At 38.9% G+C, this 23,448-nt stretch overlaps 1 protein-coding gene across 1 annotated transcript in view; it reads right to left on the bottom strand.

The window, feature by feature from the left end:
- The window catches only part of LOC135228767 (RNA-binding motif, single-stranded-interacting protein 3-like), a 144,200-nt gene that overhangs the window by 102,382 nt on the left and 18,370 nt on the right, over positions 1-23,448 (bottom strand). Inside the window, exon 2 of the mRNA XM_064277424.1 lies at positions 17,808-17,887. Coding sequence (XP_064133494.1) covers positions 17,808-17,887 — 80 coding nt within the window. The remainder of the gene's footprint in view (positions 1-17,807; positions 17,888-23,448) is intronic.

The following is a 23,448-nucleotide window of genomic DNA, read 5'->3' as shown; positions in this document are numbered from 1 at the left end:
GGCAATTTCTTTCCTTAGAGAGTGTTCAAACGAGGTTACAATGCAATAAGCTTAAAGAAATCATGAGTATGGGACTCCGCAATAAAGGAATTTACAATTTCAAAAAATAATGAGAAAATATTTCATCTGAACACTAATAAGATACAGTGTTCAATTAGTTATACACCAATGTTTACATTATTATTATTATATTGGTATTATTATTTGCGGAAACCCTGGCGGTGTAGTGGTTAAGAGCTATGGCTGCTAACCAAAAAGTCGGCAGTTTGAATCCACCAGGCACTCCTTGGAAACTCTATGGGGCAGTTCTACTCTATTCTATAGGGTCGCCAAGAGTTGGAATCAACTTGACGGCATCAGGGAGATTATTATTTGCTACACCTAACAAACTTGGAAGCCTGTATTTCATAAGTGCTCTACAAGGTGACTAGCAGTTGAGCGGTGCAGCCCACTGTGAGATGAGCATGCTACGAAATTATCAGTGACCAAAGGAAACAACACAGGATAGGTCTTAATCATCGATGACAACAGCTGTGTGGCTAGCTTTCTGGGTCTTAGGTATTAGTCTGAAACCCCCTCTGAATTCTGCAGGACTCACATGCCACTCACGAATTCACACAGGTCCGTTGCTACGATTCCAATCGTGCTGTGTGTGTGCTTTGTTTTAGTAAACCATCCACGTACTCTGCGAAACAATATGCTGTTCGCCGGTACGAATCATAACGTAGATATTCAGAGGAATAAGCATTGCTTCTGCATTTTAAAAAACAAACTTGTCACTATAGATTAAGGCACCTGCGTACTTGTTTCCAGACAAAGGGCAGTATCCCTCATTTAATTTTTAAAATGATTTCCTAACTCTTCCACTTAAAACAGCTTTCAAAAACCCATCTGGATATTCAAAATAAGATCAGAAAAATGAGAAGACATTTTAAACTTTATTTTTATCTTGGCTACCTTCCCTAGTCTTTCTGAGTTCTTGGAAGGTGAAAAGGCTTGGATTTTATACAATTCTCAGGTGTTCTCGAAGTTTTTTTTTTTTTTGCCTCAGGCCTCTTTACATTCTTAAAAATCATCGAGGATCCCAAAGAGCTTTTCTTTATATAGGTTATATCTATTGATATTTACCATTAAAAAAAAAAAATTAAAACTGGGACTTGTTTAGATATTTCCTCATTAACTTATTTTAAAATGATAATAACCAGCCCATTACCTATTCAAATAAATGGTACATATTTTATGGGGAAAAAAAGAAAAGTATTCTCAAAAAAATAAACTAAAAGTGGCCTTGTTTTATATTTTTGCAAATCTCTTTAATGCCTGGCTTAATAGAAGTCAGCTGGATTCTTCTATCTGCGTCTGCATTCCACCTTTTATCATATCACACATCACCTGGTCTCTGGAAAGCTCCATTCCACACGCACGAGAAAAAGAGTGAAAAAGGCACATAATTTGTTAGTAGTATTATGAGAGTATTTTCGACCTTGAGACCACCTGAACCACTCTTAGGGATCTCTGAACCGCACTGGAGAATGGCTGCTCTGGACCACGCCATCTGTCTGAACCTCACCACTTAAAGTAGTTGTACATAAATATATGTTAGTTTCAATATTTGACTTCAATGCCTTTGTACTTAGTTAAGATTTTTTGTTTTGTTTTGTTTTAAAGCCATTTATTATCTTATATATTGGTTCAGTTTCGATTTTTTTGAATTGACCTTTATCAAGACATATTAACCTTTGTCACTGAGTCGATTCCAACTCATAGCAACCCTATAGGACAGAGTAGAACTGCCTTATAGGATTTCCAAGGAGCACCTGGTAGATTCGAACTGCCAGCCTTTAGGTTAGCAGCTGCAGCTCTTAATGACTGTTCCCTAAATCATACGACCAACCAGTGATCTATTCACCCAACAGAGTACATGATTACAGTCCTACCTACCATGAAACCAAAAGCCAGTTGGCATGCAACTCATGGCAACCCCATGTGTGTCAGGGTAAAACTATGTTCCACAGGGTTTTCAGAGGTTGATTTTGCAGAGGTAGATAGCCAAGTCTTTCTTCCAACATGCCTGCGAATGTACTTGAACCTCCGACCTTTGTGTTAGCAACCCAGAGCACTAACCATTTCCACCACCATTACAAACGTCTTATCAATAGTTAAACTGTCTATGCCTTTTTGAAAAAAAACCTGCTACCCATCAACAACTGCTACCTTACTTAGGGTGTGTCTGGTATGTATCTCTATCTCCAGTGAAGTCAGCGTGTTTGATGAATTTTATATTTACTTTCAAATTCTCCTTCAAACTACCCTGAAGATTTCAGTTTACTCAAGAGTCTATTTTATGGATGAGACGTTTAAAGCTGAAAATGCAAACTAAAATAATAGATCAGGGTAAGACTATATGAATTTAATACTTGTCTTTAAGTTCCCAGAAGCAGACCTTGGAACAAAGATGCCTGCGATAGGGTCGCTGTAAGTCGATATTGATTCAACAGCAACAGGTTCCCAGGAAAAGCCAGTAGAGGGGTTGGGAATTGTAACCAGGAAGCGAAGGAGCCAAACAGGAGTGTGCTCTTAAGCAAAATCCTACAAAGCATAACTGTTGGATCTTGGAGGGAAATTCTGGAGATAGTATAGGTCACACTCAGGGTTGTCTTCATAGGAGCAAAAGAACTAGGGTATTGACATGCCAAAGCATCAAAGCCTATGCACTGTTTAACAGCTGCCGCCAGGGTGATGCAAATTCCCAGGCACCACTGACTCCCTAAGCCTGAGGGCAGTCCACCTAGAAAGAGAGGTGCTGGTGCTTGGCAGTTGAAAGACAAGCAAGCATGGAGGGAATGCTAACAATGTGTGCTCTAATATCAAGCGGCTGGAAATCACGTCAGGGCCCTGGTGGCACAGTGTTTAAGTGTTTGGCTGCTAACCAAAGGCTTGGCAGTTCAAATCTATCAGCTGCTCCTTGGAAACCCTATGGGGCAGTTTTACCCCATTCTATGAGTTGGAATCCACTGTTTGTTTAGAAGTCACCTTAAATTATTGAGTTGGTTTACCTCAGGTCATTTTAGTGACCCAACTAGTGTACTATTTGATATAAACCCCTGGTCCAAAATAAGTCCCACATACATTTATTGCTACAGGGATAATATAGCTTTGTCTGAGAAACACATTTTTCTAAAATCACTGAAAGGCTTATCTTTTAATCACTTGAGTCATTAGCGCTATTTTTTTAATGTATAATATCTATCCACATTTACCTTTTCTGGATTTTTAATTTGTATCTCAAACTCAGGCTTCCATATGGGGCTCAATCATTTAAAATTTTAAAAACCAAACCCGTTGCCGTCAAGTTGATTCCAACTCATAATGACCCTATAGGACAGAGTAGAACTGCTCTATAGGGTTTCCAAGAAGCGCCTGGTGGATTCGAACTGCCAACATTTTGGTTAGCAGCTGAACTCTTAACCACTACACCACCAGGGTTATTTCATGGGGCAGTGAGTTGGGGTGGGAGCACCACCTATGCTTTAGATATTATCATGTAAAATTTAAAGTTGATATTAGCTATATAACCTCAACCAGCTCCATTTTGCTTTCTAAGCCCTAATAATTTTCAATGTCAGGAATCCTTGAAACAAATATTGAGGTTGAGACCTAAGAGAATCACATTTGCATGGATTTAGATCTGCAGTTGGTATACTTTTCCTGGCATATTTTATGATACCAGGTGGTATAAATTAATATTTTATTTCTTTGGGTCAAAACTGATGTGCTCTGAGATATAAAGATATATTCCTCAAAGCCTCTCTTTTTGGATGTTTAACAGTCTTCTGTTCTAATACATTTTTACAAGAAGGTGTAAGCATGCTAACTAAAAAAACTAACCCACTGCCGTCGAGTTGATTCTGACTCAGAGTAGAACTGCCCCATATGGTTTCCAAGGAGCGGCTGGTGGATTTGAACTCCTGATCTTTTGGTTAGCAGCCAAGTTCTTAACCACTGTACCACCAGGGCTCCGAGGATGCTATAAAGTCAAAATAATTAACAAGATATTCCTTTCCAGTTTATCATACAAGCAACCCAAATGATACTCACAAAGAAGGCATTAAAAAAAAAAAAAAAAAGGAACTAAAAGTTCTTCAGAGGCCACTTCATAATGTAATATAGGAAGAGTTTGGAATAACAAGTTTAGTGAAACAAGTTTTATGCTAGTGTATTAGATTTCTATTTCTGCTATAACAAATTAACACACATTTAGAGGTTTAAAACAGCACAAATTTATTAAAATTTATTAACCTGCTGTTCTGTAGTTCAGAAGCCTGACACTGATCCCACTGAGCTAAAATTAGTGTGGATATGTCTGAGTCCCTTTCTGAAGGTGCTCAGGGAGAATCTAATTCCTTGCCTTTTTCATCTTCTAGAGGCCATCCACATTCCTTAGCTTGTGGCTCCATCCTTCTATCTTCAAGGTCATCAGTGGTGGGTCAAGTCCTTCTCACATCACATTGCTCTGACTTCCTCCTCTGCCTCCATGTCCACTTTTAAAGACACTTCTGATTACATTGGTGGAGTCCAGGTGGTGCAGTGGTTAAGCACTCAATTGTTAACTGAAAAGTAAGTGGTGTGAGCCCACCAGTGGCTCCACGGTAGGATGATGTGGCAGTCTCCTTCTGTAAAGATTCCAACTTTGGAAACCCTATGGGGCAGTTCTACTCTGTCCTATATGGTTGCTATGAGCCGGAACTGACTCGACGGCAACGGGTTTGGTTTAATGAATACATTGGGCACAGCCAGATAATTCAGGATAGTTTCCCTATTTTAAGGTCAGCTGATGAGCAACCTTAATTTCATCTGTACCCTTAATACCCTCTTTCCATGTAACATAATATATTCATAGGTTCCAGGGATTAGGGCATGGACTATTCTACCTACAAAAGGAGCCCTGGAGGCACAGTGGTTAAGTGCTCAGCTGCTAACAAAAAAGTTGGAGATTTGAACCCACAAGCTGCTCTGTAGGACTTTTGGACTAATTGTTGAAGATAAAGAGGAAGATAAACATTAAAGTTCTTCCCTAGAAAAATTCATAATCCAATGGGATAAATGTGTCTTTGAAATGCATGAAGTCTAAAAAAAGACCAAAAGCATGTCAATTTCCTATGAAAAATTAGACTTTTTATACTGAAAAATGACTAAAGTAATAGTAAACTAACTGATTCATTATTCATGGACTTAAAGAGGTAAGAAATCAGAGCAAATAGCTAATGCGACAAACAAATGCTGGCTGGCTCAGAGCTTGCCTGATGAGTGTCCTCATTCTTATTCCCCTGAAAATATTTTCTTAAAGTTTTTAGACTTACTCTAAAAAATTAGTTACTAAATAATGCATTGTTAGTATGACAGGTTTCCAATGGTTACTGGGAGAGAGTAATAAGGATTTAATTTAATATACTATCCATTCATTCAAACATGGTTAGAATTTGTTTCTAAGTCAATGCTATTAAATGAGATTATACATTTGGAAATGCACTAATTACTTAATTATTCAGTGTTTTGTTTCCCTGGCTTGTGTCGTAATTGGACTTAAGCCCCTCAACCCTCGTGGCTTGCTAATAGGACTCATTCGGACAGACACTCAATGCCTTAACTACTAATTAGTGATACTGACAGAAGGCAAATCCCAACATCATTTCAGAAATAAAATGAAAGGTTTTATTATTTATTTTCTAAGTTTTTATATTGAAATCTTCAATGTAGAAACTTTGTGCAGATCTGAATGGAATTTCTATTTTAGAAATAATCGATAAAGAAGGCTCATGATTCTGGAGATATATAGAAAATATCCTCAACCCTCTTTTCTAGCCCATGAAATTACCACTGCGTTCAACAACTGGATCCTGGGGCCAAACACAGTCTCCAAACAAATTCTGTCAGTACTCATTGGTACTTTATATCTAAGTATAACAAAAGATATGGACAGTAGAACATATTTACCATATTCTATTGATAAAACCATATCCTACTGATAAAAATATAGATTATATTACATTATATTATTATAAGAGGAATGTGGTATTTCCACTAGGCAGGGAGGGATGTGAATTTACGCCAAAGGGAGCAAAACCATAGATCAAAAAACGCTCTTGTTTATTTTTGAGATATTTACATTTTTCTGTAGGGGGAAAAAAACTGCAGCTTAATAATAACAGTGCTTAACTAGTTCCAATGGCAAAAAATTAAGATCTTGACATTATTCAATATAAATTAGGGAAGGCAATTTGCCATGTCAGAAAACAAAATTCATCATTGTTCTGTCCAAGATTGAGTTCTTCAAAGAAATAACAATAAGGCTGCCTGCAGAATACCTTGAAAAGCAGCACTGGAAAAATGAGGTTTTTCAAAAAGCAACTGGAATCTTTCTCAATGGAATAAGTTTCTGACTCTTTTGAACATTTATTTGAAGATTTTCCTCAAAGCTTTCCTCCAAGTTGCTTTCATGATTGTTCATCAAGGGCTATGCCTCCTTCATACTCCCTCAGGAAGTTCGTTAAAAGCAAAGTATGTACAATGATGGACACACAGACCAATGGACCAGAATTGAGAACCCAGAAGTAAATCCATCCACCTACAGACAGCTGATCTTCAATAAAGGGCCAGAGTCCGTTAAATGGGGAAGGCAGAGTCTCTTTAACAAAAGGTGCTGGCAAAACTGGGTATCTACCTTAGAAAAATGAAACAAGAACCATACCTCACCCCATACACAAAAATCAACTCAAAATGGATTAAAGATCTCAATATAAAACCTAAAACTATAAAGATCATGGAAGAAAAAATGGGGACTAAGCTAGGAGCCCTAATGCATGGCATAAATAGCATACCAAACATAATTAAAAATGCACAAACAGCAGAAGATATACTAGATAAATGGGACCTCCAAAAATTAAACACCTATGTTCAACAAAAGGTTTCTCCAAAAAAGTAAAGAGAACCTACAGACTGGGGAAAAAAATTTTGGCTACAGCATATCCAACAAGGGACTAATCTCTAAAAGTTATAGAAACCTTCAACATCTCAACAACAAACTGATGCTCCGATTAAAAAATCGGCAAAAGATATGAACATGCATTTCATCAAAGAAGACATTCAGGTGGCAAGCAAACACATGGAGAAATGCTTGCCATCGTTAGCCACCAGAGAGATGCAAATGAAAACTACAATGAGATACCATTTCATCCCAACAATAATGGCACTAATCAAAAAAAAAAAACAGAAGACAACAAATGCTGGTGAGGTTGTGGGGAAATTGGAACTCTTATACACTTCTGGTGGGAATGTAAAATAGTACAACCACTATGGAAAATGGTGTGGCACTTCCTTAAAAAGCTAGAAATAAAAATACCATATGATCCAGCAATCCTATTCCTAGGTATATAAAACCCAGGGAAATAAGAACCATGACACTAATAGACATATGCACTCATGTGTTTATTACAGCACTAGTCACAATAGCAAGAAGATGGAAGCAACCTATGTGCCCATCAACAGATGAATGGATAAACAAAGTGTGGCACATTACACACAATGGAATACTATGTAATGATGAAGAATAACAATGAATCCAGGAACCATCTCACAACATGGATGCACTTGGAGGACATAATGCTGAGAGAAATAAGTCAATCACGAAATGACAAATATTGCATGAGACTACTATGACAAAAGGAGCCCTGGTTGGCACAGTAGTTAAGAGCTATGGCTGCTAACCAAAAGGTTGGCAGTTTGAATTCACCAGCCACTCCTTGGAAATCCTATGGGGTAGTTCTACTCTGTTTTATAGGGTCGCTATGAGTCAAAATCGAACTGATGGCAACTTTTTTTAACTGCTATAAAATTCAAGAAAAGGGTTACACACACACATACACACACATTCTTTGATCATTACCAGGGATGGGAGGGGGAGGGAGGGAAAATCAGTGACTAGAAAGAAGACACATGCTAATATTGGTGAAGGGAAAGGCATTACACAATAAGGGGTAAGTCAGCATAACAGGACCAAGGCAAAGAAAGGCACTGAGGTGAATGCAAGAATAAAGGATAATCACAGTAATTACCATAACATAGACAACCCTGCAAAACTAGTATTAACAAACAATAATCTATGAAGGGATATAGGTGGACAGGTATGCTAAAGAGGAGTAGGAGGGTCCAAGGGGGCACACCCACCTGCAGATATTTGTTGGGTTGAGGATATTATTACATAGCCATTAGTAGATGCTGCATGCATATTAATACAAACACTAGAGCACACAACGGGCACAGTCATGGAAACTTCCCAGACACAACCAAACACCTCACAGCACGAAGTTGCTAGATTTGAAGACTAAGGACCATAGACTCAGGGAACATCTATGTCAATTGGTATAACATAGTTCACAAACACAAGGTTCTATATCTGACTTTAGTGCGTAGCATTTGGAGTCTTAAAAGCTTGCAAGTGGCCATCTAAGATACAACTATTGGTCTCATCCAAGCTGGGGCAAAAGAGAATGGACAACACCAAAGACTCAAGAGAGCAATTAGGCTAAAAGACTAATGGATCACAGGAACCACAGCCTGCACGAACCCAAGACCAGAAGAACCAGATGATGCCCGGCTACCACTAGTGACCACTTTGACCAGGATCACAATAAAGAGCCCTGTGTAGAAGAAAAATCAAATCCATAAAAAAGACCAGACTTACTAGTCTGATAAAGACTGGAGGAACCCCTAAGACTATGGTCCTAAGACACCCTGCTAACATGGAACCGAAGCCACCACTGGAAACCACCTTTTAGCCACACAGTAGACAGGCCTACAGAATAAACAAAAACACCTAAGAAGACTGAGCTCCTTAGAACAGTTAATTAGATGAAACCAAAAGGGCAAAATCTGCCCAAAGGCAAAAATGAAAAGGCAGAAAGGGGTAGGAAAACCTAATGAAAGGTAACAGGGAACCCAGGGTGGAAATGGAATGAGTGTTGACACATTGAGGGGGCTGTGACAAATGTCTTGGAACATTCTGTGTACAAATTGTTGAACGGAAAATTAGTTTGCTTTGTAAACTTTCATCAAAGCACAATATAACAAAACAAAAAACAAAGTATGCTGGTTATTCAATTTACGGAATTACTCATCAACTCAAAAGAACACTTACTGAAAACCTACACTGAGCTCAGTGCACAGCCCTTGAAGGTACAAAGATGAAAAAGACCCTGAGTTGGAAAACTCAGAATCAAAAAAAATAGAACAATTATTACTTCACCACTGTTGGTGCCTCTTACCCTGCTCCTATCAAACCGGCACCCACCAAACCTGCTCCAACTTAACTCGCTCTTAGAGGTTCAGGAGAAAGTCAAGGGCAGTGTGGGATTAAGTAAGTAAATCTGGACTGTTGTAAGCCTTCCAACACTCTAACCACTCCACTTGCCCAGCATAGGAAACCCCGGTCGCATAGTGGTTAAGTTCTACGGCTGCTAACCAAAAAGTCGGCAGTTCAAATCCACCAGGTGCTCCTTGGAAGCTCTATAAGACAGTTCTACTCTGTCCTATAGGGTTGCTATGAGTCAGAATCGACTTGAAGGCAGTGGGTTTGGTTTTTCGGGTTTTTGCTCAGCATAAGATGGTTTCCATGTCACCTCAGCCAACACATTAAAAAAACCTCATTGTGGTTGCGTTGATTCTGACTCATAGCAACTCTATAGGACAGAGTAGAACTGCCCCATAGGGTTTCCAAGGTTACCAGCTGAGCTCTTAACCACAATCCCACCAGGGCTCCAAAACATTAAGACCTCATTATCAATGCCATCACTCTACATTTATCCACTACCCAAAACTCAAAAAGTCTCTTCTCTGTGACCTAAATTTTCTATGTCTGTACCTCATCTTCACTTTGCTAGCACAGTGATTGCTTTTCAGCCTCTCAGTCCCTCACTGTTTTCATCAATTATCCATCCCTTTATGCCCTCACTTGTTCTGAGGTCAGCCCTGCCCTGACAGCACTTTGTCCCTATCTTCCGTCATCCCTTTCTTGCTAAATTTCACACCTGGCTTACCAACTGCTTCCTACCACCGGTACTTACCTTCATCACCCCTACTATGTGGTTCGGAATCTCTGCTGTTAAAATAATAATGAAAACAGTATATTTGGCCCATGAAATTCAGTTGACTACTTTAGCTGGGTCTACCTTCTTGTATGACCATCAGTTTTAAATCAAAAAGCAGTTTCCCACCACAACCCCTAAAGCACCCATCTTAATTTGAATTCCCTAAAATCAGAGTCCTGGACAAGGTAGTTTAATGGGGAGGTGATCCCAAGAAGTAGATACGATTCAGAAGGGAAGGAAGACGGGAAGGAAAAAAATGCCAATAAAGGGTGCCTTGTAGAGCTTGTTACCATTGTGGCATCCCCCCAACAAGCCCTACAGAACATGCCTCAGAATTGTCCCTCCAAAGGTCAGAGGCTGGAACCTAATCAACTGACCCCCATAACCCACTGATTGAGGGTTGTCCCAAGGTGCGATAACTGTCCCAAAGTTTGCAGATGGCCTCCGTCAGAATGAGTAAGATTTTATGGATTTTGTCCCAAGGTGGAAAATTGGAGAAACAAGGTAGATGACGGGAGATGCTTCCAGGGCGCAGAGAGACTGGCCACCTCAGCTGCAGCTGAAATCACAGGTGTGTAGAGGGGACCTGATACAAGGCACAAAACTCACTCCAACCATTTCCACTCACCTGAAAATGACCCTCTGTGCCTTCTTTATCTAGCTTCTCATTATTCAGATTTAGAAATTGAATCCTCTCAGCCTCCTTTCTCCCATATCTAACTCATGCTGTGTTTACCTTCACAATAGCAGGTATAGCACCATAAAAAGTTTGAGAAATGACTGACCAAGTCCATTTCTATAGGATTGACACAGATTCTTAGGCTGTGTTGACCATGAAGTTGTGAAGTTCAGTAACAATATTCTAAGGTTGCTTCATCATGAAACAACTAGCTCCATGTTTCATACACAGAAATGATCTAAAAGGCATTACTAATGTTACAAATGAGAGGCTTCATAGAAAGCAGCTTCTAAGTATTGCAAAAGACCGCTTACTAAAGAGAAATCTAAACTGATACCCAGTTGAGGCCTGTAGTGTTGACAAGACTTGTTATTTAAATGTTGGTTTAGTTTCACAAAAATGGAAAAAACAAAACAAAACAAAACACAGATTTGGACAATGCCTCACCCAAGCAAGACAAAAAATATATTTTTGCCAAACTGTACATCATAGTATTTTCCTATTCGTTGCCTTTTTTGCAACTCCAGTTGCATTTATGGACTTAACAGACTGGTACCCTAGAGGAGGAATCCCTGGATAGTACAGATGGTAATGCTCTAGGATGCTAACCGAAAGGCCGGAGGTTCAAGGCCATCTAGAGGTACCTGAGAAGAAAGGCCCGGTAATCTACTTCCAAGAAAATTAGTCATTGAAAAACCCTATGGAGCACAGTTTCACTCTGACACACATAGGATCACCATGAGTCAGAGTCTACTTGGTGGCAAATCGTTTACCACTGAGGAAACAATGGTACTCTGCAACACTTTCCATTGATAAAAATTTTAAAATTTTTGCTCACATACCCATATTTTGGAATCCTGTCTTTAGTATAAATTTCATTTAAGTACATTGTTGATACTCTATCTTGGGAGAAGTTTTAAACTTAAACAAACAATATTTATTTTATTTATTATCAGATTAAATGAAAAAAATAAAACATTATCAGATTATAAATATTTTTCTTCACAAGTTCCCAGGAGTTATACATATACACCCACAATCATACACATTTTTATTTACATAAACACATACAGTAAGCTATATGCCAAAATATCAAGGAGGCACACAAGTTTTATTTTATTTTTTAGAAAAACATGATTCCTTTAAGTGCTTAGTTACTTGTCCAAATTTCTCTTGGTCACAGTTGTTAAAATTTAAAAGGTCCCATAATGTGGTGAGCTCCCTTTCAACCTTCCCCTACTTCGTGGAGTTCAATTGGGATTAGAAAGAGTAAGAAAATAATATCAAAAGTGGGTTATTCCATTTTCTTCTGCAAAGACTGCCCCACTGATAAGCACAGGTGCTAACAGCACAAATCTAGTTTGGGAGCAACATGTGACTGACTTTTCCACAAACCAGCCTGCACGTTCTGTTCATCAATACACGTCCTTACACGTGGAGGCCTTTCCACATGGTCCATGGCTCTGCACTGGGGCTCTCTGAGAGCGAGCCTTTCAAGCTTCTGCTCAACAGATTCCTGAAGTGTCTGCGAACTTTCCCTTTGCTTTTGTCAGAGGTTTAAAGATGGAACGCTTTGGGGCTGCACAGTGTTGCTAAGCAATTTATTATGGGACAAAGAAATGTCTGGGGTTAGACAGGCAAGCAACTAATCATCCTCCATTTTGTCCAGAAACATCAGGATTGATGTGTAGGACATGCAACATTTATGGTACACCGTGTCTTCTTTTCCCTGTAGGGGAGGGAGAATATACCGGATGCTCTCTTTCAGCTGATAGCTTCAGCATTCGAATGATTACACTGTTTAACACACACCTTTTGGCCTCTTCTTTAAGTCCTTCCCACCTACCAGTAACAACACAGATGCCTGATCTTATTAACTTCCTGTTCCATATATACCAGAACTCAGATAATTTGATTTATGGCATGCATACTGAGCTTTGTTGACCCAGGGAACCAAAATCTGGGGAATAATATTATAAACCAAGGTGTACAGGGCACACCAACTCTGGTTCTAATAAGCATCTATGATCCATGATGTATTCATTAATTTTAGACCCAGGGAGAGGAAGTATGGTCCAAATGAAGATATCTACAAAGTTCCCTTCCAGCTCACAGTCTAACAGGAATTGAATCATATTTAATGAGTAAATAGTTCCTAGAACGACTCAAATAAAAAGGAGCTCAGCAAAATAAATATGGACAATGTTACATGTCCTTTCAAATATCCCTAACTACGGCACTGGTGGTACAAATTGTTAGCGCTCACTGCTAACTAAAAGGTTGATGGTTCAAATCCACCAAGCAGTTCCGTGGGAGAAAGACCTACTTCCATAAAGACTACAGACAAGAAAACCCTATGGGGAAGTTCTACTCTATCACACTGGGTCACTAGGAGTCGAAATTGACTCAGAGGCACCTAACACCATCATGGTTTTAGAATTTGAAATTCAGAGCAGTGTCAAAGTATGGGGTTGGAGTAGGTTTTTTTTTCCCTTACCCTTTTGTAGAAATGCCACAGTAGATAATTTGGAAACTCAACAATCATTCTCAAGAAAAATAATTGGCTTTGTATCTCTTTTAAGAGCAATTGTTATTGTCAAGAATGACAGAAATCAAAATGGTACTACATTTACCCATGACACATACATGTTTTCCCAAGTTGTCCCTAAATGGAGAAGGAAGCAATGTGAACATGGCACCATTTGCTCTCTACTTGCTTCCAGCAGAGTGGAAAGCAAGGCTCTAGTGTGAGAAGAAGGTAATTGATTTAATATGCAACCTTGTTAACATCTTTCCTAGGGCCTGAGGATCTCAGGTACCTACTGGATCATTGAGGTTCCCTCATCCACACAACCTTAAATCATTGTATTGAAACCATCAATAGGCAACTTTACAAAGCTACCGATCTCTGAATTCAAAGATGCTAACCTTGATAATGCAGAACCTTGAGATTTTTATAAGTTTTTGAATTCTACTTTAGTTGCAGGTGGGTCAGTCCAACTATAAAGAACTGGTTTTAATTACCATACCTACAAGCAAGGACAATCTCTCCAAAGATACAGTAGTATTAAAAAATGTTAGGCAACTAGGCAGTTTTTTTTGAAAATATCAGATGAATGGGTTTCAGTGTCACATCAGGGCTCAAGGTGACATCTCAGTCTCAATCTTTAGGATCCACGACCAAATAGAATAGAAAATTAGATTAACATACAAGTTTCTCAAAGTATTATTTCAACTGTTGTTGTTGTCAGGTGCCATCGAGTTAGTTCTGACAAAAAAACGATGAGAGCCAATAAACTCACACAACAACCAAAACCAGTTGCCTTGGACTCCCCACATACAGGCAAATTTGATTATACACCTCTCATGACTTTTCATGACTAGGAGTCCTGGTGGCCCAGTGGTTAAGTGGTTGAGAGCTATGGCTACTAACTGAAAGGTTCAAATCTACCAGCTGCTCTTTGGAAACTCCTATAGGGCAGTTCTAATCTGTGCTATAGGGTCACTATGACTCAGTAAATGCACTGAGTTTTGGTCTCATGACTCCGCAAATGCACCCCAATGAGGACATTTTACTACTGTACCTTCCAAAATACCCACACCTTGCCTTATGTCTTTTTTTATTCCTCATTAAATTTAAATATCAAAGATTAAATATCTTCAGTTAGTATTTGAAACACTTATTAAACTCTATTTAGCTTCCCAAGTAATGCATAAATGAGCAAATTCAAGAACTGATGATAATCGATATCATATATTTAATTCTATTATGTTGAGTTCAAATCTCAGAAGCATAAAGTTATATCTCTTAAGAGTTTTATCACGGAGTGTAATTAGTTTGCCTCTCATGCTCCCTCGAGATAAAAGTGAGTGAGAAACTCCTAAGTTCTTGCTATTCACAATGTTTCCATTGGGTGTAGCTATGATATTAGATAGGTCAGTATTGCAGCAGAGTGTTCAGGAAGTATATCCAAATATTTGGGGATTGTAGTGACTTTTTTCGTCTTTAGCTTTCAATTCTATTAGTTAGTTGTCTGTTCTATGGAAAGAACCAAATAAAATCCTTTCAAATTAATCAGGCCAAGAAAGATTTCAATGTCTTTTTCCAAAAAGGAGAAAATCAAAAAACAAAAACAAAAAAACCTGAGACCTGTATTGAAACGTGAATCAACACTAATTTCTACACAGCTTGCTTATTCTTTATTTTTTTTTATATTACTTTGAGTGCCTTCTATATAAATAGGCATCTTTTAGATAAAAAAAAAAGATAAGGGGAAAAAAAGCCACTAACAATTCAACTCTTTTATTCAACGATAGGGCTGAACAGAGTATCTTGAAATTGCCTGTTTATGCTAAAACAAACCTGTTAACATCGAGTCAGTTGTGGCACAAAGCAACCCTATAGGGCAGAATAGAACTGCCCTGTAGGGTTTCCAAGGCTGTAATCTTTATAGAAGCAGGCTGCCACATCTTTCTCCAGTGGAACAGCTGGTGGGTTGAAACTGCTGACCTTTGATTAGCAGGCGAGTGCTTAACCACTGTGCCACAGAGCTCACTGTTTAAGCTAAAAAGGAGGGAAAAAAGTATTTCTCCAAAAATACAAGGGCCGCTTACATGCTGAGATGAAAACTGCTAACTCTTTTCTTAACAACACCATATGTCTCCAACCGGATCATAATACATTCAGTTCTCAAGGGAATCTTACACATGGAAGCTAATCAAATTAAGGAGCAGTCTTCACTGTATATTGACTCACTCGTTAACCAGTGATCAGCACTTTTGTATTTTCCAGTTCTTCCTCCAAAACGTTGACCCGAAGGGACTTTCTGCTTTCCCGACATCCTCCAAAAACCAACCAAGAGTAAGAAGGACCCTTGACCCCTCCACAAAAATATTCCTCTTTTTGTTCACACTTCCTCTTCTACATAACCTCAATATATTTTAAGGTGGCACAGTGGCTGAGAGCTGGGCTGCTAACAAAAGGCTGGCAGTTCAAATCCATCAGCTGCTCCTTGGAAACCCTGTGGGGCAGCTCTACTCTGTCCTATAGGGTTGCTAGGGTGGAACTCCATGGCAACGGGTTGAAATGCCTTACCCTTGAACGCCTCAACGAAGGGGTTTAAATAGAGGTATTTCAAATGGGATTAAAATCCAGCATTTAGAGATCAAAAGGCACAATATTGTAGGATTGAAGAAATCACTATTTCTTTTTTCCCCGGAGAAGCACCGAAAACAGAACAGCAAATGAACCAGCATGCAGTAGTCAGGTTTATTTATTTATTTTTTTCTTACCTGCTGGTTGTAATTCTTCTTACTTTAGTGTTCCATTCAATCTTTATTTATTTTTTAACACCATAAGTAAGATCCATTTCAAGACTTTCCCACCTAATAATAAGTACCTTCCCTATATACTACTAGGAGCCCTGGTGGCACAACGGTTAAGCACTCTGTTGCTAACCAAAAGACTGGTGGTTCAAATCCACCCAGCAGCTCTGAGGGACAAAAACTTGGCAATCTGGTGCTGTAATGACTACAGCCTAGAAAACCCTACAGGGCAGTTCTACTCTGTCAAATGGGATCCCGATGAGATGGAATCGAATTGGCAGCACCTAACAACAACGAACATACACCACTATAAACTTGCTAATATAAATAGCAAGTTGAGATATTTCCAGCTTTAAAAAAACAAACCTCTTGCCATTGAGTGGATTTTGACTCATAGCAACCCTGTAGGACAGAGTAGAACTGCCCTGTAGGATTTCCAAGGAGCAGCTGGTGGATTCGAACTGCTGACCTCCTGGTTAGCAGCTGAGCTCTTAACCATTGTGCGATTGGGCCCTGATAAACATGGTATATTCGATCCGATTATGTTGAGTATAATTCTTAATAACATAAATCTATGTCATTTTGTGAGGTGTGTAAAACATTAAGAATCTAAATAAAATGCCCTGGGATAGGGTAGATTAGGACTTTGCAAACTATCTGTGATGAATGTCCAGTTTTTTTTTTTGTTTGTTTAATTTCTAATCTGTCAATGATTGATATTTTTGTGAAATATAATATTATGCACTCAGATGTTATGACAATGTCAAATTGCTATTAAAAGTTTCTAAATGTTTACTCTCACTTTCTGTATTCTTCTTGTTGCAGGTTGGTAAGAAACCATTTGGGAACTGGCATCAAACCGTGAGTATCTCTGTTTAGATATTTTGTAAACTAGAGATCAGGATACCAACATTAGTAAGAGTCAAAAACTTCCTCCACCTCGTGCGCATTCTGAACTATTCTTTGCTATGTTTTCCTTCTAGCTCACTTGAGGGAATCAGCAACAGACGTTGAAAAGAAACATCGAAGAAGATGTCTTAGTATCTAGTGCTGCTATAACAGAAATACCACAAGTGAAATTTATTTTCTCACAGTTTAGGAGGCTAGAAGTCCAAATTCAGAGCACCAGCTTTAGGGGAAGGCTTTCTCTCTCTGACTCTGGAGGAAGGTCCTTGTCTCTTTAGCTTCTGCTTCCTGGTTCCTCGGAAATCTCCATGTGTCTTGGCATCTATCTGACCCCATCTCTGCTTCTCTTGTTTGCTTGTTTAATATTTTTTATATCTCAAAAGAGATTGATTTTAAACACACCCTATACTAATCCTGTCTCATCAACACAACAAAGACAACCCATTCCCAAATGGGATTATAACCACAGGCATAGAGGTTAGGATTTACAACACATATTTACAACTCATAGGGTTGCTATGAGTCAGTTTTTTTTATTTTGGGGGGACACAATTCAATTTATAACAGAAGAATAACCAAAACGTTTTCAGTAGTGTTGAGAAAGATGAGCGGTGACTTAGGATTAAAAAAAAAAAAAATTTATAAAAGCAATCTTTTTCCTACCAGGGACCAGTCAAGGATCTTGTTGTGCACTGATTTGCATAGAAGCAATACACCTAGGCACAATTTACTGACTATTTAATGGCACTTCTTACCTGGGATGCCTGGTGGTGTTTTCAGATATTTTCCATTAAAATGTTGAATTACCACTTCACACTTTTCAGTAGATTCCATTCTGGGAAAAGAAGACAAAACAGAGTATCACTGACTTTTGTGGCATTGTGTACACCCAGGGAAAAATAATAAAAAGGAAAAGAAAAAAAAAAAAGGAAATTAAGAAAGCATGGACAAGCTTGTTTTGAGAATTTTGCCAGAAATGTCAACTGTCTCAACAACCACCATAACAGGCAGGAGAACATCACAAATTCATCATTGCCTGGAGTAATGTTCACTCTCTATTGAAAGCTGCCTATGTAATGGCTTTCTGATGAGTCCTCTCCAGAGATAACATTGAGGCACTATCTCATTTGTTCACACAAAGAAGTCTGACAATTGGAAGTGCTTGATAAGTATCTATTGACTGATTGAATTGTTGTTGTTAGGGACCATAGAGGTGATTAGACTCATAGTGACCCCACATGACAGAGAAGAACTGCCCCATTCAGTTTTCTAGACTGTAATCATTTCAGAAGCAGATCTTCCATGAAGCCCCTGGGTAGGTTTGAACAGCAAACCTTTCGGTTAGCAGCTGAGTGCTTAACCGATTGCTCCACCAAGGCTCCTTGGCAAATGTGAAAGAGGGACTTGCTATTGTTCTTCATACCAATAAGGGCACTGAGGCTTAGAGAGATGAACTACTTTGCTAAAAAGTGGTGGAGTCGGAATTTGAACACAGGCCTGTCAAACACCAAAGTCTGTAATGTAACTATAAAGCTCGTTGCCGAAAGACTTCACAAAAAAAGTTGACAAGATGTGTTTTAGTTGAACAGCTTGCGGCCTAAAGGAGTGGGTGATACAGTAACGTTGGCAGCAGCATTAAGACACTTACACTGGAAACCCACTGGGAGAAGGGTACCTAAACAGAAAGATTTGGGTTCCCAAATGTGAGAGGAGGAAAAATATATACAAACTTTTCTTATTTATTTATTTATTGTGCTTTAAGTGAAAGTTTACAAATCAAGTCAGTATCTCATAAAAAAACTTATACACGCCTTGCTATGTATTCCTAGCTGCTTTCCCCCTAATAAGACAGCACACTCCTTCTTTCTACCCTGTACTCCCTGTGTCCATTCAATCAGCTCCTGTCCCCCTCTGCCTTCTCATCTCACCACCAGACAGGAGCTGCCCACATAGTCTCATGTATCTATCTGAGCCAAGAAGCTCACTCCTCATTGGTGTCATTTACTGTCTTATAAAAAAAAAAAAAATTTTTTTTTTTTTGTCTTATAGTCCAGTCCAATCCTTGATTGGAGAGTTGGCTTCAGGAATGGTTCCAGTCTTACAGAAGCTTGTGTTAATTTTGAATTTTACACAACTTTCTATTTTTTATCCTGCATATCGTATTCTTAAATTGAGTTTCTTATGCCAAATTATGGCATCTCACATACAAGCTAATGATTGGGCTTTTTGATCCATACCATCACAATGCCCATTTTAGCAGTATTGTCATCTCTGAAATATAGTAGTAAATGAAACATTATCCAAACTATAAATTGTATCTGTCTATTATCATTTAATAAAACTGGGTGGTGGTGGTTGTTGTTAGGTGCCATTGAATCGATTCCAACTCATAGCAACCTCATGCACAGCGGAACAAGACACTGCCAGGTCCTGTGCCATCCTCACAATCATTACAATGTTTGACCTCATTGTTCAGCCACTGTGTCAATTCATCTCATTGAAAGTTTTCCTCTTTTTTTCCTGAATTTCTACCAAACATGCTGTCCTTCTCCAGGGACTGGTCACTCCTGATAACATGCCCAAAGTATGTGAGATGACGTCTTGCCATCCTCCATTCTATGGAACATTCTGGCAGTACTACTTCCAAGACAGATTTGTTTGCTCTTCTGGCAGTCCATGGTATAGTCAATATTCTTCACCAACACCACAATTCAAATCCATCGATTCTTCTTTGGTCTTCCTTATTCATTGTCCAGCTTTTCTATACATGTAAGGTGATTAAAAATATCATGGCTTACCATATCCCTGATACCAAAACCAGGTAAAGACACCACAAGAAAAGAAAATTATAGACCTATATCCCTCATGAATGTAGATGCAAAAATCCTCAACAAAATATTAGCCAGTAGAATTCAACAACATATCAAAAAGATAATTCACCATGACCAAGAGGGATTCATACCAGGTATGCAGGGATGGTTCACATTAGAAAAACAATTAATGTAATGCAGCACATAAATAAAACAAAAGATAAGAATCACATGATTTTATCAATTGATGCAGAAAAGGCATTTGACAAAATTCAACACTCATTCATGATAAAAACTCTCAGCAAAATAGGAATAGAAGGAAAATTCCTCAACATAATAAAGGGCATTTATACAAAGCCAACAGCCAACATCACCCTAGATGGAGAGAGCCTGAAAACATTCCCATTGAGATCGGGAACCAGACAAGGATGCCCTTTATCACCGCTCTTGTTCAACATTGTGCTGGAAGTCCTAACCAGAGCAATTCGGTTAGATGAAGAAATAGAGGGCATCCAGGTTGGCAAGGAAGAAGTCAAAGTATCTCTATTTGTAGATGACATGATCTTATACACAGAAAACCCTAAGGAATCCTCCAGAAAACTACTGAAACTAATAGAAGAGTTCAGCAGAGTATCAGGATACAAGATAAACATACAAAAATCAGTTGGATTCCTCTACACCAACAAAAAGAACATCGAAGAGGAAATCACCAAATCAATGGCATTTACAGTAGACACCAAGAAGATAAAATACTTAGGAATAAATCTTACCAGAGGTGTAAAAGCCTTATACAAAGAAAACTACAGTACACTTCTGCAAGAAACCCAAAGAGACTTACATAAGTGGAAGACTATACCTTGCTCATGGATAGGAAGACTTAACATTATAAAAATGTCTATCCTACCAAAAGCGATCTATACATTTAATGCAATTCCAATCCAAATCCCAATGACATTCTTTAATGAGATGGAGAAACAAATCACCAATTTCATATGGAAAGGAAAGAGGCCCCAGATAAATAAGGCATTACTGAAAAAGAAGAACAAAGTAGGAGGTCTTACTTTACTTGATTTTAGAACCTATTATACTGCCACAGTAATCAAAACAGCCTGGTACTGGTACAACAACAGATACATGGACCAATGGAACAGAATTGAGAATCCAGACATAAATCCACCCACATATGAGCAGTTGATATTTGACAAAGGCCCCAAAACAGTTAAATGGGGGAAAAGACAGTCTTTTTAACAAATGGTGCTGGCATAGCTGGATATTCATCTGCAAAAAAATGAAACAAGACCCATACCTCACTCCATGCACAAAAACTAACTCAAAATGGATCAAAGACCTAAACATAAAATCTAAAACATTAAAGATCATGGAAGAAAAAATAGGGACAACGTTAGGAGCCCTAATACATGGCATAAAGAGCATAGAAAACATTATAAAGAACGTAGAAGAAAAACTAGATAACTGGGAGCTCCTAAAAATCAAACACTATGCTCATCCAAAGACTTCACCAAAACAGTAAAAAGACTACCTACAGACTGGGAAAAAGTTTTTAGCTATGACATTTCTGATCCGAGCCTGATCTCTAAAATCTACATAATACCGCAAAAACTCAACTGCTAAACGACAGATAACCCAATGAAAAAATGGGCAAAAGATATGAACAGACACTTCACTAAAGAAGACATTCAGGTAGCTAACAGATATATGAGGAAATGTTCAAGATCATTAGCCGTTAGAGAAATGCAGATCAAAACTACAATGAGATTTCATCTCACTCCAACAAGGCTGGCATTAATCCAGAAAACACAAAATAATAAATGTTGGAGAGGCTGTGGAGAGATTGGAACACTTATACACTGCTGGTGGGAATGTCAAATGGTACAAGCACTTTGGAAATCAATTTGGCCCTTCCTTAAAAAGCTAGAAATAGAACTACCATACGATCCAGCAATCCCACTCCTCGAAATATATCCTAGAGAAATAAGAGCCTTTACACGAACAGATATATGCACACCCATGTTTATTGCAGCACTGTTTGCAACAGCAAAAAGCTGGAAGCAACCAAGGTGCCCATCAACGGATGAATAGATAAATAAATTATGGTATATTCACACAATGGAATACTACGCATCGATAAAGAACAGTGACGAATCTCTGAAACATTTCATAACATGGAGGAGCCTGGAAGGCATTATGCTGAGTGAAATTAGTCAGTTGCAAAAGACCAAATATTGTAGAAGAACACTATTATAAAAACTTGAGAAATAGTTTAAACTGAGAAAAAAACGTTCTTTTGTGGTTACGAGAGGGGTGAAGGAGGGAGGGTAGGAGAGGGGTACTCACTAATTAGATAGTAGATAAGAACTATTTTGGGTGAAGGGAAAGACAGCACACAGTACAGGGGAGGTCAGCACAATTGGACTAAACCAAAAGCAAAGAAGTTTCCTGAATAAACTGAATGCTTCGAAGGCCAGCGTAGCAGGGGCAGGGGTCTGGGGACCATGGTTTCAGGGGACAACTAAGTCAATTGGCATAATAAAATCTATTAAGAAAGCATTCTGCATCCCACTTTGAAGAGTGGTGTCTGGGGTCTTAAACGCTAGCAAGCAGCCATCTAAGATGCATCAATTGGTCTCAACCCACCTGGATCAAAGGAGAATGAAGAACACCAAGGACACAAGGCAATTACGAGCCCAAGAGACAGAAAGGGCCACATGAACCAGCGACTACATCATCCTGAGGCCAGAAGAACTAGATGGTGCCCGGCTACAACCGATGACTGCCCTGACAGGGAACACAACAGAGAACCCCTGAGGGAGCAGGAGAACAGTGGGAGGCAGACCCCAAATTCTCATACGACCAGACTTAATGGTCTGACTGAGACTGGAAGGATCCTGGTGGTCATGGCCCCCAGACCTTCTGTTGCCCCAGGACAGGAACCACTCCTGAAGCCAACTCTTCAGACATGGATTGGACTGGACAATGTGTTGGAGAGGGATGCTGGTGAGGAGTGAGCTTCTTGGATCAGGTGGACACTTGAGACTATGTTGGCATCTCCTGCCTGGTGGGGAGATGAGAGGGTGGAGGGGGTTAGAAGCTGGTGAAAAGGACACGAAAAGAGAGAGCGGAAGGAGAGGGCAGGCTGTCTCATTAAAAAAAAAAAAAAATTGGGAATGTGTAGCAAGGTGTATATGGGTTTTTGTGTGAGAGACTGACTTGATTTGTAAACTTTCACATAAAGCACAATAAAAATTATTTAAAAATAAAAATATCATGGCTTGTGTCAGACACACCTTAGTTCTCAAGGTGACATCTTTGCTTTTTAACACTTTAAAGAGGTCTTTTTTTTTTTTTTGTAGCAGATTTGTCCAAAGCAATACATTGTTTGATTTCCTGGCTGGTGCTTCCATGGATGGTGATTATGGAGTGAAGTAAAATAAAATTCTTGACAACTTCAGTATTTTCTCCAATTATCGTGATGGTGTTTTTTGGTTTAGTTGTGAGAATTTTTGTTTTCTTTATGTTGAGGTATCATCCATACAGAAGGCTGTAGTCTTTGATCTTCATCTGTAAG

This window comes from Loxodonta africana, chromosome 27, assembly GCF_030014295.1.
Source record: "Loxodonta africana isolate mLoxAfr1 chromosome 27, mLoxAfr1.hap2, whole genome shotgun sequence".
Taxonomy (NCBI): Eukaryota; Metazoa; Chordata; class Mammalia; order Proboscidea; family Elephantidae; genus Loxodonta; species Loxodonta africana.
Note: the sequence above shows the minus strand (reverse complement) of the source record. Positions and strands in the feature narration are given on the sequence as shown.